The sequence below is a fragment of the Phoca vitulina genome, unplaced genomic scaffold (genome assembly GCF_004348235.1).
Source record: "Phoca vitulina isolate PV1807 unplaced genomic scaffold, GSC_HSeal_1.0 scaffold66, whole genome shotgun sequence".
Taxonomy (NCBI): domain Eukaryota; kingdom Metazoa; phylum Chordata; class Mammalia; order Carnivora; family Phocidae; genus Phoca; species Phoca vitulina.
The window spans coordinates 6,940,803-6,957,440 of NW_022589769.1; the positions used below are offsets into that span (position 1 = coordinate 6,940,803).

Sequence of the window (16,638 nt, forward strand, 5' to 3'; positions counted from 1 at the left end):
ATGGAGCAGGGAGCCCGATGCGGGGCTCGATCCCAGGACCCTGGGATCATGACCTGAGCCGAAGGCAGACGCTTAACAACTGAGCCACCCAGGCGCCCCTCAATTACCTCTTTTAAAGGCTCTATCTCCAAAACAATCACATTCTGAGATACTGGGGGTTAGGGCTCCCACATACGAATTTTGGGAGGGACCCAATCAGCCCATAACAATAAGGTGGACAAATGGAGGAAGTGTGCAAAATAACTGGTCAGTCCCCCAGAGTGGAGACTAAGGTGATAGATATGTAACAATTCAGTGCAATGCAAAGTAATCTGGGGTTGGACACCAGACCTAAAAAAGGACTTCAGTGGGACAACTGGCAATAATTTGAATAAGGTCTGTAGATTAGGTAATAGTATTACATGAGTGATAATTTTCTGGTTTTGATCATGGTACTACGGTTATACAAGATGTCAGTATTTGGGGAAGCTTGGGTGATGCCTATATGGGAACTCTGTACTATTTTTGTAACTTTTTTCTAAGTCTGGAATCATTTGGAAATGAAAATTTAAAATCAAAACAAATTAAAATGAGGGGTGCCTCATCCTTTCCCTCTCCCTCTGCACCACCCCCCCCCGTTCGCACGTGTGCGCGCACTCTCTCTCAAACAAAATAAATCTTTAAAAAAATTAAAAGGAAATAAAATAGGGTAAATAAATAGAAGAGGGAGAGAATGAGAATAGGTTTGGATGTGTCAGAGAAGGAGGAAAAGAAGCAAGGAGGGCTGAGTTCCTTGGGGTCAGAGATGGTACCTGTGGCTGAGGTCCCCAGTGACCCCCTGCTTCTGGGACACTGCTTGGGAGCTCAGGATGTTTTGCAGGGCAATATTCAGTGAGGTCCCTCCAGCCTCACTTCTCATTCACGAAAGGCTTCACATTTCAACTTCTGGATTTGTCTCCTAAGTGACATGACAGCCTATTGTGTGCGTTGGAAGGGTGAATTCCTTGCATATAAATATTTAACATACACCACCCTCTCGGTAACTGGAATTTGGTATCCCTTCTTTCCCCTTTCCTTTTCTTCCCATCTCTACCAGTCTATTTTTTTTTCTTTTTGAGATATAATTCACATACCATAGAATTCACCCCCCAAAGAACCGCACGCCCAGTCACTTCGCATCCCTTCCCCCCACCGCCCAACGCCCAGTCTCTGACAACCACCAGTCTACTTTCTGTCGCTATGCATTAGCCTATTCTGGACTTTTCATGGAAATGGATCATGCATTCCGTGGACCGGCCACATTTCAAAGGCGCAGCCCCACAATGGCTAGTGGCCAGGGGATTGGACGGCGCGGACTGGGTGTGCGCGGGGCGCCCAATGGCTCCCGAGCATCTGGGAAGACAGGTGCAGGTGGCGGAGGCGGCGCGGAGGGCAGGGCCGGCGGCCGGGCGTGGCCCGGGGAGCGGGCGCCGCGGTCGCTGGCGGGCGCCCCCCGCGCGGGCATGGCGGGCTGGTGGCCGGCGCTTCTGCGCGCGGCCCGGCGCTACCCGTGGCCCACGAACGTGCTGCTCTACGCGGCGCTCTTCTCCGCCGGCGACGCGCTGCAGCAGCGGCTGCGGGGCGGTCCGGCCGACTGGCAGCAGACGCGGCGCGTGGCCACCGTGGCCGTGACCTTCCACGCCAACTTCAACTACGTGTGGCTGCGTCTGCTGGAGCGCGCGCTGCCCGGCCGTGCGCCGCGCACCGTGCTGGCCAAGGTGCTGTGCGACCAGGCGATCGGCGGGCCCGTGGCCGTCTCGGCCTTCTATGCCGGTGAGGGGCCGGGGCGGGGAGCAGGGGCCAGGGCGAGATCCGCTGAGGGGGCCAAAGGATCCAAGGTGGGGGCGGGGTGGCACTGGAGGCAGGGGCTGACGGCTCCCGGGGCTGGGGGCTGCAGGAGGCAGGGATGGAGCGGGACCCCAACCAGGGCTGGAAGCCATGGGGTGGGGGTGGGGGCAGGATTTCAGGGGGTCTCCTGAGAGGGCCAGGGTCGAGGTGCCAGAGCTGAGAAGTCTGGGAACCGAAGATTAAGTGGGAGAAGCTGGAAAGGCGGGGGATGTGAAGGGGGCAGGGGCCTGGATCGCAGTTGGGACGCCCGGGTTGAGTACAGCCAGTGGCTGGAGGTTTCGGGGGGGGGCCTGGGGCGTCGGCTGGAACTGGAGGGAGGCAGGACTGGGGGTCCATTTCCCCCATGGAAAAGGTCCGCTTGAGTGTCGAGGCGATCACAGCCTGTGGGCGTGGCGGCTGCCACCCCTATAACGCAGTTGTGGGACCGGGCTGTCCTGCTCCCGGGAAAATCCCCGCCTGGAGCTATGGGCCTCCGGACCACTGGCAGACACTCCTTTCCAACACACCAACTAAATGCGAGGGGCCGCGGGGCCATGGGAGCAGACCCGCTGGAACCTGAGGTAGGAACAGATTTCCCCAGAAACTTCGTGCTCAAGGCCTTAGTCCTGCTTCGGTAACAAGATTTTCCTTTGGGGTTCCCGTTCCTCTGTGAAAAGCCAAGAAAATGTGAGTGGACCTTGGACCCTGCCTTGGAGAACTCTGCGTGTGAAAGTCGTGGGAGGTCCCTCCTCAGAAAATCGCCCTGAGGCCAAAGGCGGGACTTCAGGAATCTTCCTTAGGGCTTTAAATACCAAAAACAATGGGAGGGGCTCTGTAGCCTCCATCCTCCTGGCAGTTTCCATAGCCTGCGAGGGAGAAAGGGTCGGGGACCGTCACCAATTCCCCAAGAAAATCCAGGGGTCCTGGGCCTGGCATTTAGGGATTTAGAAGGTCTAGAGAAGACCCAAGAAGGTCTTTTTTTCGGTGGCTGCTGGTGCCTTCTAAACCAGGTCAGGGAGGTCACGTCAGCGCCTTGAAGAAACCTACACTGCGCTCTGGATCTTATTTTGGGGAGCCAGATCCGGTTCCTTTCCTCACAAAGTCCACAGGAGGCATGAAGGCCCTGCTTGCCTGTTGTAGTCTCAGCTAACTGCAGGGCCAGTGGGATCAGGGAAATAAAGGACCTGGGGGGCGGGCTGCCGGGTGCCTGGTCCCAAGGTGTGACTTCCAGGCTACATCTGCAAAGGGGCTCCTCGGGTCCATTAAGGCAATTGCCTTGAGCCCGGGTGAAGGGGTTGGGACCTAGGGGCTGGGCTTTTGGGAACCGTGTTTCCATTTACTCCTCAAACAACCCAGTGAGGCAGATCCTCTTTGTTATTCCCGTGTTACAGATAACAAAACTGAGTCTCAAAGGAGGTTAAGTGACTCGCCTGAAGACAACATAACCCATGCCAGGTTCTTAATCTTGAGTGTTGTCCTTTTGTCTGAAGCCAGAAAGGGGCTGCTGCAGAAACGGGGCCCCAGGGGGCCTATGATTTAAGCCTGAGGCTCCTGACACGGATTCCGACCCAGATGGCTGCTTTGTTTTGCTTTTTAGATTTCTGGCCCAATTTCCCTCTCCTCGTGTGAAAATGAAGGGGGGTGGGTTGGGTTGGATGTTTGTTCAAGGCATTTCCAACTTGGAAATTGCGTATATCATATGATCCTTTGTGCTGGGGCCACCTTGGGGAGCTCAGATTGTGATGGGGAGGTCTGGCTCGGAATCCACACCTGGGTTGGACTTGGTCCGATATTAACCTCCCCAAGCTTCGTTTCCGCCTCTGTAACTCCCAACCTCAGCGGATTGTTTGGGTTTCGGGGGGCGGGGGACACGGGTGTCCAATGAGATAAGGCGCATAAAGTGCTTAGCGCTTAATTAGTGCTTGGTAAGTGGCACCCGATATTACCAATACGCGCCTGGGTATTCTTGTATATCCTGTTCTAAGAATCCCTTGCAATTGACTAAAAAACCCTCTTATTCCCCCTTCGTCCTAATCGGATTTGAAGGAGACTTTTTAAAGCCCTTTTATTTTTACTCCTTCCTAAAATAGGATTTTTGTCTTTGCTCCCTGAATTTCCTTTCAGGGTTGTTGAACATACAAAGTTTTCAGAGTGTTTTTAGAAAGCCTGAATTGGTGTTCTGCTTTCAAATTCTGACTGGAATAATTCTGATTAGAATGCTGATGGGAACTTGTTGTTGCCAGAATACCCAGGGTCCATCAGCCTTTTTCTTTTTAAAAAGAAGGAAAGTACATTTTTAAAAATTTTATTTATTTATTTATTTAAAGATTTTATTTATTCATTTGAGAGAGAGAGAGCGAGTTCGAGCTAGAGTACAGGCCAGGGGGAGGGGCAGAGGGAGTGGGAGAAGCAGACTCCCCACTGAGCAGGGAGCCCAGATGTGGGACTCGAGCCCAGGACCCTGGATCATGACCTGAGCCGAAGGCAGATGCTTAACCAACTGAGCCATACAGGCACCCCTAAATTGTTAAGATTTTTAAACATTTTACAAAAAGTTTGGAAGGCAGAGAAGAAAAGTCACTGATCCTCCTGCTATCTGAATGCTGTGAATTCTCTTACAATTTATATATATATATATAATACAATTTATATATATATATATCTTTCTGCTATCACTTTTATACTGCTATTTTCACTTCATATTTATCATTCCTTTAAGATTTATCTAGTTTTTTAAATTCTATTTATTTTTAAAAAAGATTTATCTAGTTTTAGAATGGAAGTCATGTTTTCACTGTTAGGTTAGAAGGGACATAATGAATGAGAGATCCTGCTGGGTACTCTGCATATTAGAAGAGAAAACTTGAACGGTTATACAGTTTTCTTCCTACTGAATCTTGCAAAATTCCTGTGGTGTGTGTTTTTACAAATAGGTATGAGTATTCTCCAGGAAAAGGATGACATATTTTTGGACCTGAAACAGAAATTTTGGAATACATACAAGGTAAGACAGACTTTTGAAAAGGTAACCAAGATCTTTTAGTATATTTGTAACATTAAATACATTTTAAGAAAACTATTCTTAAGTTAGGGCTCCAGTTGGTTGGCACAAGAGTATAGTATTTTTTTTTTTTAAGATTTTATTTACTTATTTGACAGAGAGAGACACAGCGAGAGAGGGAACACAAGCAGGGGGAGTGGGAGAGGGAGAAGCAGGCTTCCCGCGGAGCAGGGAGCCTGATGCGGGGCTTGATCCCAGGACCCTGTGACCATGACCTGAGCTGAAGGTAGCCGCTTAGCGACTGAGCCACCCAGGCGCCCCAAGGCTATAGTATTTTGACTGCAAGATCTTAAATTTGTTTCGAAAGAGAAATGAGAAGCAGCTTTAAGAGTGTTTATACGTTAGGAGCGTCTATACACGAGTGTCTGAGTTTTAGTCAATGTTCGCAATGATTCCTGTTTTTTAAATTTACTCTTATTAGTGATTACAGTTTATTTAGTGAATTTTGGAGCCAAAGAGGTTATTGCAGAATAGGAAAAGTAGAACGTTGAGTGATGAATGCAATCACTCTGGAGCCAATGTTCCCAGGTGTACATTCTGCTGAGTGCTTGTGAAGGATAATGTTTCCCAAGATTATGTCCAGGCTTAGAGTAAGTCACCTGTTGTACTGTTTGCTCAATGCAAATATACACACCCCTGTCCAACAAATATTTATTAGCTTATTCAATAAAGATTTATTGAGCAGTATCCGTAAAGCCTGGCAAAATCAGGGGTGCTTTCCATTTCTGGCCTAGAGGATGCTTGATTTTACTAATCCCAGTGAAGTGACTTTTCAGGATTGCCCAATATACACAGACTGGCCTCGGGCTTCACATGTACTTAATTCCCAAGCCATGCCAGCTATTGCCCGTACTGTTTTTGGCATTTTCTATTGAGTGACACTGAGCCCCAGAATCAGCATTGCCCACTTGATGGCTGGAGGCAGATGATAGGGAGTGTGGAAGCCACATGCTCAGGGACAGTCCTTCTTCCTTTTAAGGGGAAAGAGTATTCGGAACTTGTTACTTCTCTTGGGGCAGAAATTGTGAGCCCGTTGCGACATCCAAATGTAATTTTCTTCTACTTTAGTTTGGAAAAAGGAATATTTTCCCATTATGTCATGGATCCTGTGGAGGTGTAGACATTTAACATTAAAAAAAGAGCAAGCGGGGTGCCTGGGTGGCTCAGTTGGTTAAGCGACTGCCTTCGGCTCAGGTCGTGATCCTGGAGTCCCGGGATCGAGTCCCGCATCGGGCTCCCTGCTCAGCGGGGAGTCTGCTTCTCCCTCTGACCCTCCTCCCTCTCATGCTCTCTCTCTATCATTCTCTCTCTCAATAAATAAATAAAAATCTTTAAAAAAAGTTAAAAAAAAGAGCAAGCGAGCAGAATTGGGGAAGAGACGGGCTTTAAGCAGGGACTTGCAGATGCTTCAGATTCTCCTCCCTTAATGAAGACAACAGGCCACCTTTGTTGGGTGTTGAACGCATGCCAAGGATCCTGAATGTCAGTAATAGTGCCAGGAGAAACCAGCTAGGGAGTTATTGTAACCAAGTTCACATAAGAAACAGGGAATGGGAATAGAAATGATTGGAGAGCTATTTAGGAGGTAGAATTGGTAGCTCTGGGTGAATGATTGGTGATTGGGGTAATGGGCAAGGACACATCTAGGATGACCCACAGGTTTCTGGTTTGAGTAACTGCGTGAGTGGTGGCCCGTCACTTGAGATACGACATAGCGAGCCGATTGGAAAAAAAAAAAATGAGTTCAGTTTGAGAAATGTTGAATTCTAGATACCTTTAGAATATCCAAAGGGAGGGGCACCTGGGTGGCTCAGTCGGTTAAGCATCTACCTTTGGCTTGGGTCATGATCCCAGGGTCCTGGGATTGAGTCTGGCATTGGGCTACCTGCTCAGCAGAGAGTCTGCTTATCCCTCTCCCTCTGCCCCTCCCCACTTCTTGTGCTCTCTCTCACTCTCTTTTTCTCTCAAATAAATATGTAAAATCTTAAAAAAAAAAAAATAGAAGATCCAAAGGGAGATTTCCAAGTGCACAGAGGAGAGCCCAGAGCTAGGGATATTAGATATGGAAGAAACTGGGTTAAAACCAGGTTCTTGAGTCAACTTGATCAATGAAACCAAGAGCACAAACTGTAGGGGTCCGAAAACAAGAAGCAGCCAAAAAGAATCTGTCACAAAAGGCTTTCTTGTAGCCCAAAGGATTTGTAAGAGTAGAATAGCTTTTTTTTTCTTAGAAACTTCACTCAATATATGTCTTTAAGAAGCCAGAAATTTTGTAAATTTCCTATGTCTAGAAAATGGGGTCCTTCAGTTCCCCTGCCCGATCCAACTTCTTTGGATGAAGGTAGAAAGGACATGCCTAGTTTATTTGTTGTTGACATGTAGGTACTATTTGAGTTTTTGATTGGTTTGTTTTTGTGCAGAAGGCATGCAATTTCTGTCTCTTTCCACCAGCTATGGTAGGGGGGCTCAGGTATGTTACCTCTTAGAAATTTATCTGATAATTACATTCATCTCTTTTATAGTTTTTGAAAACTTTAATTTGGAAATAATTTCAAACTGATGGAAAAGTAACAAGAATAGTTCAAAGAATACCCTTTACCCGTAGTCACCCATAGTTAATATTTTGCCCATTTGTTTTATTATTTCCTGGCTTGATCTGTCTATATCCATCCATCTTTCTGTCTGTTTCTTTGAAGCATTGGAGAGTAAGTTGCACACAGAATTACCCTTTACCCTTAGATACTTAAGTTCTATTTTCTAAGAATAAATAAGTTATTTTATGTAACTACAGCAGAGTTAGCAACTTCAATACATTTAACAATGGTAATGAGCCTTTCAGCTCATCCACCATCCTTCTGCCATGTTTGTCAATCGACTCTCTGATGGTCTTTATAGCATTTCTGTTTCTTTTAGTACAGGATCCAGTCTAGGGTCAGGTAGTGCATTTAGTTGCCATGTCTCTTTAGTCTCCATTAATTGGGAACTTTTCCTCAGCCTTCTTTTACCTATTATAACACTAATATTTTTTTTATTTAAATATATATTTTTAAATTTTATTTATTTTTGAGAGAGAGAGAATGACAGAGAGAGAATGAGAGCAGTGAGGGTCAGAGGGAGAAGCAGACTCCCGGCTAAGCAGGGAGCCCAATGTGGGACTCGATCCTGGGACTCCAGGATCATGACCTGAGCCGAAGGCAGTCGCTTAACCAACTGAGCCACCCAGGCGCCTCAACACCAGTATTTTTGAAGAATACAGTTCTGTTCTCCCTCCCCCAAACAACAACAACAAAGCATTCCCTTTTTTGGGGGCATTTTGTAATCCATAAGAATGTCAGCTAAACTTATTCTATAGCAAGAAATAGTAGAATATATTATTTGCCTTAAATCTTTTTTTAATAAAAAAAATCAAACATTTTAGATAAAATTAGAGTCACCTCTGGCTCTTATTGCTTGAAATAGTAGAAGATATTATTATTACTTTTTAAAAAGATTTTATTTATTTACTTGAGGGGGGGAAACAAGGGGGGGGGGGAGGGGCAGAGGCAGAGGGAGAAGCAGACTGCCTGCTGAGCAGGGGGCCCTACAACCATGCAGGGCCTGATCCCAGAACCCTGGGATCATGACCCGAGCCAAAGGCAGTTAACTGATGAGCCACCCGGACACCCCCCAGCAGAACATATTATTAACAAATCATTCCATGAAGAATGATAAATTTAAAACTTTACTGATGATCCTTTTATAAATATATTCCTGTAGCTTTTGCTTGGGCTAACAGGAAAACCACAGTGTACACATAGATGCTGTTATTTTGAAAGCAGCTGTTTAACAGAAACGGTGCTGATTCTGGGAGCCTTTTCATTCTGGACCTGTAATATGACTACTATAATTGCCTCTCACCTCAAAGCTCGTTGCACTGCTCCCACCCTCTTCTATTGGAGAGCTTTAAGGAGTCTGATTTAATCGGCTTAGTCTGAAATACAATCCCGCCTCTGCATTCTATCTGCCTGGTATTTCTTAATCTCTGGGATTGTTTTTGTGTGTGTGATTAAAAGGCATTCGAGGGGCGCCTGGGTGGCTCAGTCATTAAGTGTCTGCCTTCGGCTCGGGTTATGATCCCAGGGTCCTGGGATCGAGCCCCGCGTCGGGCTCCCTGCTCCGCGGGAAGCCTGCTTCTCCCTCTCCCGCTCCCCCTGCTTGCGTTCCCTCTCTCGCTGTGTCTCTCTCTGTCAAATAAATAAATAAAATCTTTAAAAATAAAATAAAAGGGATTCTCATCGAGTTTTTCTGTATTCCAGAGCGGTCTGATGTACTGGCCTCTTGCGCAGGTGAGTTTCTAGAACTACTCAGAATACTAATTGATGGCTGTGATTGGCAGGGAACCCTAGCGCACTCTTTCTTTCTGTTACAGCTGACCAACTTCGGCCTGGTTCCTGTTCACTGGAGGACAGCTTACACTGGACTCTGTGCTTTTCTGTGGGCCACCTTCCTTTGCTTTTCACAACAGAGTGGCGATGGCACGTTCCAGTCGGCTTTCGCCTTCCTTCACGTAAAGGAGGCCAGTGTGCTTGAAAGGCCCCCTGAGAAATGAGAAGCCAAGGACTCCCCGACAATGACAATTTTCTTTTTTTTTTTTTTTTTTTTTTTTTTAGATTTTATTTATTTATTTGACAGAGACAGACACAGTGAGAGAGGGAACACAAGCAATGGGAGTGAGAGAGGGAAAAGCAGGCTTCCCGCGGAGCACGGAGCCCGACGTGGGGCTCGATCCCAGGACCCTGGGATCATGACCTGAGCTGAAGGCAGACGCTTAACGACTGAGCCACCCAGGCGCCCCGACAATGATAATTTTCTTTTTCTTTCTTTCTTTCTTCTTCTTTTTTTAATGCAGTGGATTGCCTGCCGATAAGAGAGTCTATTTATCAGTTATGTGCTCCATTTTGGAGAATGACTCTTGCATAGACTGTTGTTTCATTATCCAGGAATACTTCAAATTTTATCCAAACCTTTTTTTTCCCCATTCTGGCCTGAAAGTCTCACTTCTCTAATATTTTTACTCCTCTAATTCTTTGGTTAATACTGGTAACAGCGACATCATGGCATTTTGCGGTAATTCCGATTTCTATGCTGATATTTTAATGCCGGTCGATTTAAAGAACCTGTTTTGATCATTTACATTTCACATCTAAAATCTCAGGTTATCCCCCCCAAACACTTTTCGGTCAGTTTAACTTTTATACCAAAAGTAGTCCTTAGAGTAAATTTCTATTTACATAGAGCTCAATCGAGGAGAAGATTGAATAACCGAATTTTTTTTCCTCGAAATACTTTATATAATAACCTATTGTGACACTGACACTGGGTTCCGTAAGTACATTTTATGCCCATCAAAAAAATAATTGTATCTGATTGGCGTTTCCTGTATGGAATGTATTTTGCAGATATCTTCTACTTTTGTAATTTCGAAATTAAGCACTTTTTAGTTAACGTGTTCTAGTTTTGAGCCTATTCAATTGACTGAAGGACCCCATTTTCTAGACATAGGAAATTTACAAAATTTCTGGCTTCTTTAAGACATATATTGAGTGAAGTTTCTAAGAAAATGAACAATTTATCTTCCTCTGGAAGGAAAAACTCTGTTCCTTAGATTTACAGGGAACAGAGTTACCCCAAATTTCACATTGAGGTTATATTTTTAAAAATCAATGCTATCCAAGGGTGCCCGGGTGGCTCAGTTGTTTGGGCATCTGATTCTTGATCTTGGCTCAGGTCTTGATTGCCCGGTCATGAGTTTGAGCCCCGAGTTGGGCCCCACGATGGGTGCGGAGCCTACTTAAAAAAAAAAACAAAACAATGCTTTCCAATAAATCTTTATCAGTAATCTTTAAGCTAGACATGAGAAACTTGATCCAGACTTTCAGATTTACTCAGTTTGTCTAACCTCAAAACCAGGGGGTCTAAAAATGATATGACTATCTCAAGAAGTTTCAGCAAACTTCACTTAAGAATTGTACCACCATGCTACTGCTTCCAGTGGAGTCTTGTACAAATTTTAAGATGGGAAGCACTGAAATGTTAGTAATACATTCATCTTGCGCATTTGTATTTAAGATTAATTTAAGAATGTATCCTTAAATTTTTTATGCACATAATTCATAATATGAATTTATGTAGCTCGTAAGTATATAATGTCTAAGTATGTGATTTATTTGAATTTAATTGGTATTAAAATATTTTACATTATTGGGACAATAGGAAATTTCTAGATAGCCTCTAAAATAATTTGTTACCTACATTGTTTTGAAAGTTGCTAATGCAACGGAAAAGCTATTTCATAATACCTAAGACAAATTTGGTCATTAAAAAAGTGTATCCTTAAAAAAAATAAAAATAAATAAAGATAAAAAAATTTAAAAAAATAGAAAAGTGTATCTTGAATAACTATGCAAAAGTACTATCTGGCAATCTCTTAGATGAACTTCAACATTACTTTTAGGATGGAAGAGCAGTGTTTGCCTTTTGTATCAAAGTCATTGGGAAAACAGACGTTGTTTATACTGTCAAGGGGAAAAAGGCTTATTGTTCATAAACGAGCAAATCTTCATAAATCTTTACCTGATCATGTGTTGCTCTGTGCTGTAGAGAATATATAGCATGTATTCTCCACATTTTTGCAAGTAATATACTTATGATTTTTATGCAGTAGTACTTTTGTGTTTTCGTGTGAGAAATGGAAGGTATTCCAAGTAACACAACGTTTGTCAAAATTTTAAAATGCTGCCAATCTTTTTTTTTTTAAAGATTTTATTTATTTATTTGAGAGAGAGAGAGAGAGAGAGAGCACACATGAGAGGGGGAGGGCCAGAGGGAGAAGCAGACTCCCCGCTGAGCACGGAGCCCGATGCGGGACGCGATCCTGGGACTCCAGGATCATGACCTGAGCCGAAGGCAGTCGCTTAACCAACTGAGCCACCCAGGCGCCCAAATGCTGCCAATCTTGATAAAACGCACTCTGAACCTTCCCGGGTTTGGAACCGAGCAGGGGGCCCCCACCCTTCCTCCAGATTTTCCTATTCCGTAAGGTGTCTTTAACTCGGTTGCGTGTTGCTTCACCATGTTCTTCTGGCTCCTGTGCCTCCTCAGGCAAAGGCAAAAACCTGTCATTCATTTTCCTTAAAAGAGTTGAGACAGACTGGATTTTCAAAAACAACTCTACCTAATACGCGTAGAAAACAAAAGGGAAATTTGAAAGGGGAATTTGAGAAATGTCAAAAGCATTTTTAGAAAAATTTTAAACATTTTTTAAAAATTTAAATTCCAATTAACATTTAATGTATTATTGGTTTCAGAGGTAGATGTCAGTGATTCATTAGTCTTTTATAATACCCAGTGCTCATCACATCACGTGCCCTCCTTCATGTCCATCACCCAGTTATCCCCTCTCCCCACCTCTTTCCCCTCCAGCAACCCTCAGTTTTTTTCCTATGATTAAGAGTCTCTTATGGTTTGCCTCCCTCTCTGATTTCGTCTTGTTTTATTTTTTCCTCTCGTCTCCTATGATCCTCTGTTTCAAAAGCATTTTTTTAAAAAAAGCTTACAGGATGCCGAATTCTGATCTTCTCATGAGTTAGCTTGAACTCAGGGATCACAAATCCTGTCCTAGGTCCAGGCTTTTGGGCAAGCTACCCTGTGGCTCAAATAGCATCTCCCAGCATTCCTTTTTTCTGACTCCCTGATTGTCACTGATAACACCATTGACCACCACCACCAGGGAGGCTGTCTTCTTGGCCCGGCTACCATTATAATTAAGAGTGCCCCAGTCCCATCTTACTGGATGCCTGGTTTCCATTTACAGGCTCGGAAATAGGCCTCTTATTTAGATAACTTAGAAACAATTTCTCAATCCAGGGGAGATCTTTCCTTCCACACAAATGGATGTGACCATTTTTATCATCCACCAGTATAACCGTAACAAAATAACCATAACCCTAGCCTTTATGTAAATAATCAACAAATGTTATTAAATGGCCAGTGTAGGGATGTAAAGAAGATAAACAACATGATGATAACTGTGTGGACAGAATCATGGTCCACTTGGGAATAGAAGTAAAAACACTGATAATCAAGTTCTCAGGACATTTAGTCCAATTCATCATTCACTGCTTGAGCAGTGCCTGTGAGAAGTGGTCGATGGAAAGCATGGGTGCTCCCCAAGCAAAGCCACCCAGCCATAGGTTAGTGGCATAAGCAGTAGGTACTTTGAAATTTATGGTGCTTTGGGTAATCAAGAAAGGCTTCCTGGAGGAGATGCCTAAGCTGGGTCCTGAAGGATGGAAAGTCACAAGACTAAAGGTCTGCAAAGTGGAATGGGGATGGAGGATCAGATGAGATGAGATGAGATCTTGAAAGACAAAGCCAAGAAAAGGCCTTTAAGTTCTAACATAGAGGGACATTTCCATCAACCATTCCTCAACTTTGGATAATGTAAATGCTCCTAGCCAGCTAAAAAAAAAAAAAAAATCATGCATGATCTGCAACTTCTCGGTCTTTTTCATTTGTAGGAAAATTAATAAAAGTGATTACTTTACCTTTTATCTATATCATAGTTGGGTGAGGCAGAATTAGGCAATGTGAGAGTCTGCATATGTTTAAAATGTTCCAATACCAAGTTTGAAAGAAGCATGCGAAAATATTTTCCTCGGATTCTGTGCAGTAGGTGATTCGGTAGACAAAGTAATTGATTTTTTTTCCCTAAAGATTTATTTATTTATTTGACAGAGGGGGTGGGGGAGGGGCAGAGGGAGAGGGAGAGAGAGGATCTCAAGCAGACTTCCGCCGAGCGCTGAGCCCAACGCAGGGCTCGATCTCACGACCCTGAGATCATGACCTGAGCCGAAATCAAGAGTCAGATGCTTAACTGACTGAGCCACAAAGGTGCCCCCAAAGCAATTAATTATTTACCCACTATACAGTTAGTGAATTTGGCCTTTAGGGGGTCATACAAATGAAGGATGTTTCAGGAAAACTTTTTCTCATTTGTATGGATGCTTTTGGGACCAAAATAAAAACGGTTTCATGACCAGAAGGTATAGATTTGGGTATAGTTCAAAGAGGAAAACATTTTCACATTCTAGGACTTCATTAATAATTATAATTTTGGTTCTTTAATACTTTGAAGAAAAATGTATTTCATTTCTCTCACAATAAAATCTGTAGATAAAGAGATTTAACTTTGGTATTTGAGGTTGTATCTAAATAGGACCCCAGATCAACTATGTTAACCACAACCAACCAAATTAAAGGCAGGTAGTGTCTTCGATTGAGGTACCTTACCCAGAACTACAGTTTCTAACTCACGTATCATTGCTCGATACTTTGTTTACTGTTCTTCTTCCAAGGATTGTCATCCCCTAGAATTTGTTCGAAGCTTTCAAAAAATATTTTTCCCTGTGTGGGCAATTTACTTTTATTTAGTTCAGTGGAATTTTACATGAATTTCTATAGAGCATGTGCCAAAACAAATTCTATCCAGAACACATGTAACATATTCTGGAGACAGCTTTCATTTGGAAATTAGGTTCATCTTCTGAAAGTATTAGAACGTTAGTAGATTTTTGTGCCTGAAGATTTAGACTTTGCATTGGCCACATTCAATCTAGTTTTACCCATAATGTTTGGAATCTAAAGGAAACAAATCACAGAAAATGCAATTTAAAAACTGTTGAAAGGGGCGCCTGGGTGGCTCAGTTGGGTAAGCATCTGACTTTTTTTTTTTTTTTTTAAGATTTTATTTATTTATTTGAGAGAGAAAGAATGAGACAGAGAGCATGAGAGGGGGAGGGTCAGAGGGAGAAGCAGACCCCCGCTGAGCAGGGAGCCCAACGCGACGCAGGACTCGATCCCGGGACTCCAGGATCATGACCTGAGCCGAAGGCCATCGCCCAACCAACTGAGCCACCCAGGCACCCCCCAGCATCTGACTCTTGATCTCAGCTCAGGTCTTGATCTCAGGGTTGTGAGTTCAAACCCCACGTTGGGCTCCACACAGGGCATGGAGTCTACTTAAAAAAAAAATTTGAGAAACGTCCTTTTAATACTGTCAATGGCCAATAAGTGGAAGGGGAAATCTAGAGTTCAAAGATCAAGTATGTACTTGGAGTTTAAAGGTAATAGGAAGAGCTGTGAACAGTAGTCAACCCAGTGAACAGAAGAGAGGAATTAATAATTGAGTAACATTCTGGGTGTATATCGGTTCAGAGCTTTTCTTTTCCTAGTTCCCTTCCCCTCTGTAAGTCTGTCTTTCCTTAAATGAATCTTTAATTCATCCACATAGTCTTCTTTCTCTGTTGAATGGCCACATCAAACCCACTTCTGTCCTTCGACCTCTCCCCTCAACCATGACCACCACCCAAACACTCCAGGACAGAATCATTGTGATGAGGTTAGGGACCAGAGCATTGAAGTGGCATGGCAGCCGTGCTTTTAGATCAGCTCTAAGGGAGAGTTTTGAAGTGAGTAAACATTCCGGAGGCAGCTTCCGTTTGCAATCAGGTTCATCTTCTGAAAGTATTAGGAGCTTAATGGATTCTTGTGCCCGAAGACTTCGACCTTGCATTGCCCATTTTCTTTTCAAAGCTGCTCTCTTTCCACTGGGTGCCCTTTCCCTGCCATCTCTCAGGCTGTAATGCTGTGTCTTTGAAATTAGTTCTCGTTTCCTATCCTTGCCTCTCAAAACTCCCATTCTCTTCATGTGGCTGATTTCAGCTAGATGTGGAGAAGTAGTTTATTAAACTAATTTACTGAGATGTGGATGAGAGCCTTTCTGAGTTTTGTTGTTGTTTTTTTTTAATTGCTAGCACAAATCTACAGACAGAATTTCAGGAACTATTGCTGGGGTGGGAAGGGGTGGAGAGAAGAGGATGTATTTTTGGCAGAAGTCTTCTGATACACTTTCTGTTATGCCGTCCACTTCCCACTGGCTCAGACCAGCCGAGCAATGATCGTCACAATGTATTGTGAACTTTCCATAACGGGTGGTCATGATCTATTTGCATATTTGTGTTCCCTACCAGACCATGAGCTTCTGGAGGGAAGAATATATTTCTTATTTCTATTTGTATCTGAAGTGTCCAGCACACAGTGGAAACTCTGTTGACAGTGTTGAATGAAGTAATGTAGTTTGTGGATTTCTCATCTGTTGTTTTTTGCTGGTGCTGAGAAATCTGCACTGATCTCACTTTTTTTTTTAAAGATTGTTGTTTATTTATTTGAGAGAGAGAGAGAGGGAGCAGGGGGGAGGAGCAGAGGGAGAGGGAGAAGCAGACTCCCCGCTGAGCAGGGAGCCTGACTGGGAACGGGGGTGTGGGGGGTTTGATCCCAGGACCCTGGGATCATGACCTGAGCCAAAGGCAGACACTGACTGAGCCACCCAGCCGCCCCTGGACTATTCTCACTTTCATTTTCATCCCCATATGCAGGCAGCTGTCCCCCCGTCTTAAGCTCAGCACAGCCCAGACCTTTACCTATTCCAACCCCAGCCTCAGACAGTTATGTTTTCTTAGGAATGCTTATGACTTGTGGGCTTTGGTACCCCGTGGCCCAGCTTGCACATGTCCCTCAGAAAGGCACCTCTTCACACCTCTACAAGGCCAGATTGTTTGTTTTTGAGACTAGGTGGAATTATGGTAGTGGGACTCTCTCTGAATGACTGAGACACCTTTTGTAATGGTTAATTT

At 44.1% G+C, this 16,638-nt stretch overlaps 1 protein-coding gene across 2 annotated transcripts; it reads left to right on the forward strand.

The window, feature by feature from the left end:
• Nucleotides 1–1,466: 1,466 nt before the first annotated feature.
• On the forward strand, nt 1,467–9,566 carry MPV17L (MPV17 mitochondrial inner membrane protein like). 2 transcript variants are annotated; one of them, XM_032392272.1, is made up of 4 exons: nt 1,467–1,791; nt 4,779–4,849; nt 9,202–9,231; nt 9,315–9,566. In XM_032392272.1, exons 1-4 carry the CDS (start codon nt 1,482–1,484, stop codon nt 9,492–9,494), a joined length of 591 nt encoding a protein of 196 aa, XP_032248163.1. In that variant the 5' UTR covers nt 1,467–1,481; the 3' UTR covers nt 9,495–9,566. The 2 variants fall into 2 exon arrangements, with proteins under 2 accessions (XP_032248163.1, XP_032248164.1); XM_032392273.1 differs by lacking the exon at nt 9,202–9,231.
• The last annotated feature ends 7,072 nt before the right edge of the window (nt 9,567–16,638 follow it).

Excerpts from the sequence above, each read along its gene's own strand:
- MPV17L (XM_032392272.1), top strand. The coding sequence starts at position 1,482 with ATGGCGGGCTGGTGGCCGGCGCTTCTGCGCGCGGCCCGGCGCTACCCG. Across the intron at positions 4,850-9,201 it reads AATTTTGGAATACATACAAG|AGCGGTCTGATGTACTGGCC; the intron begins GTAAGACAGACT and ends TCTGTATTCCAG. Across the intron at positions 9,232-9,314 it reads TGTACTGGCCTCTTGCGCAG|CTGACCAACTTCGGCCTGGT; the intron begins GTGAGTTTCTAG and ends TTTCTGTTACAG.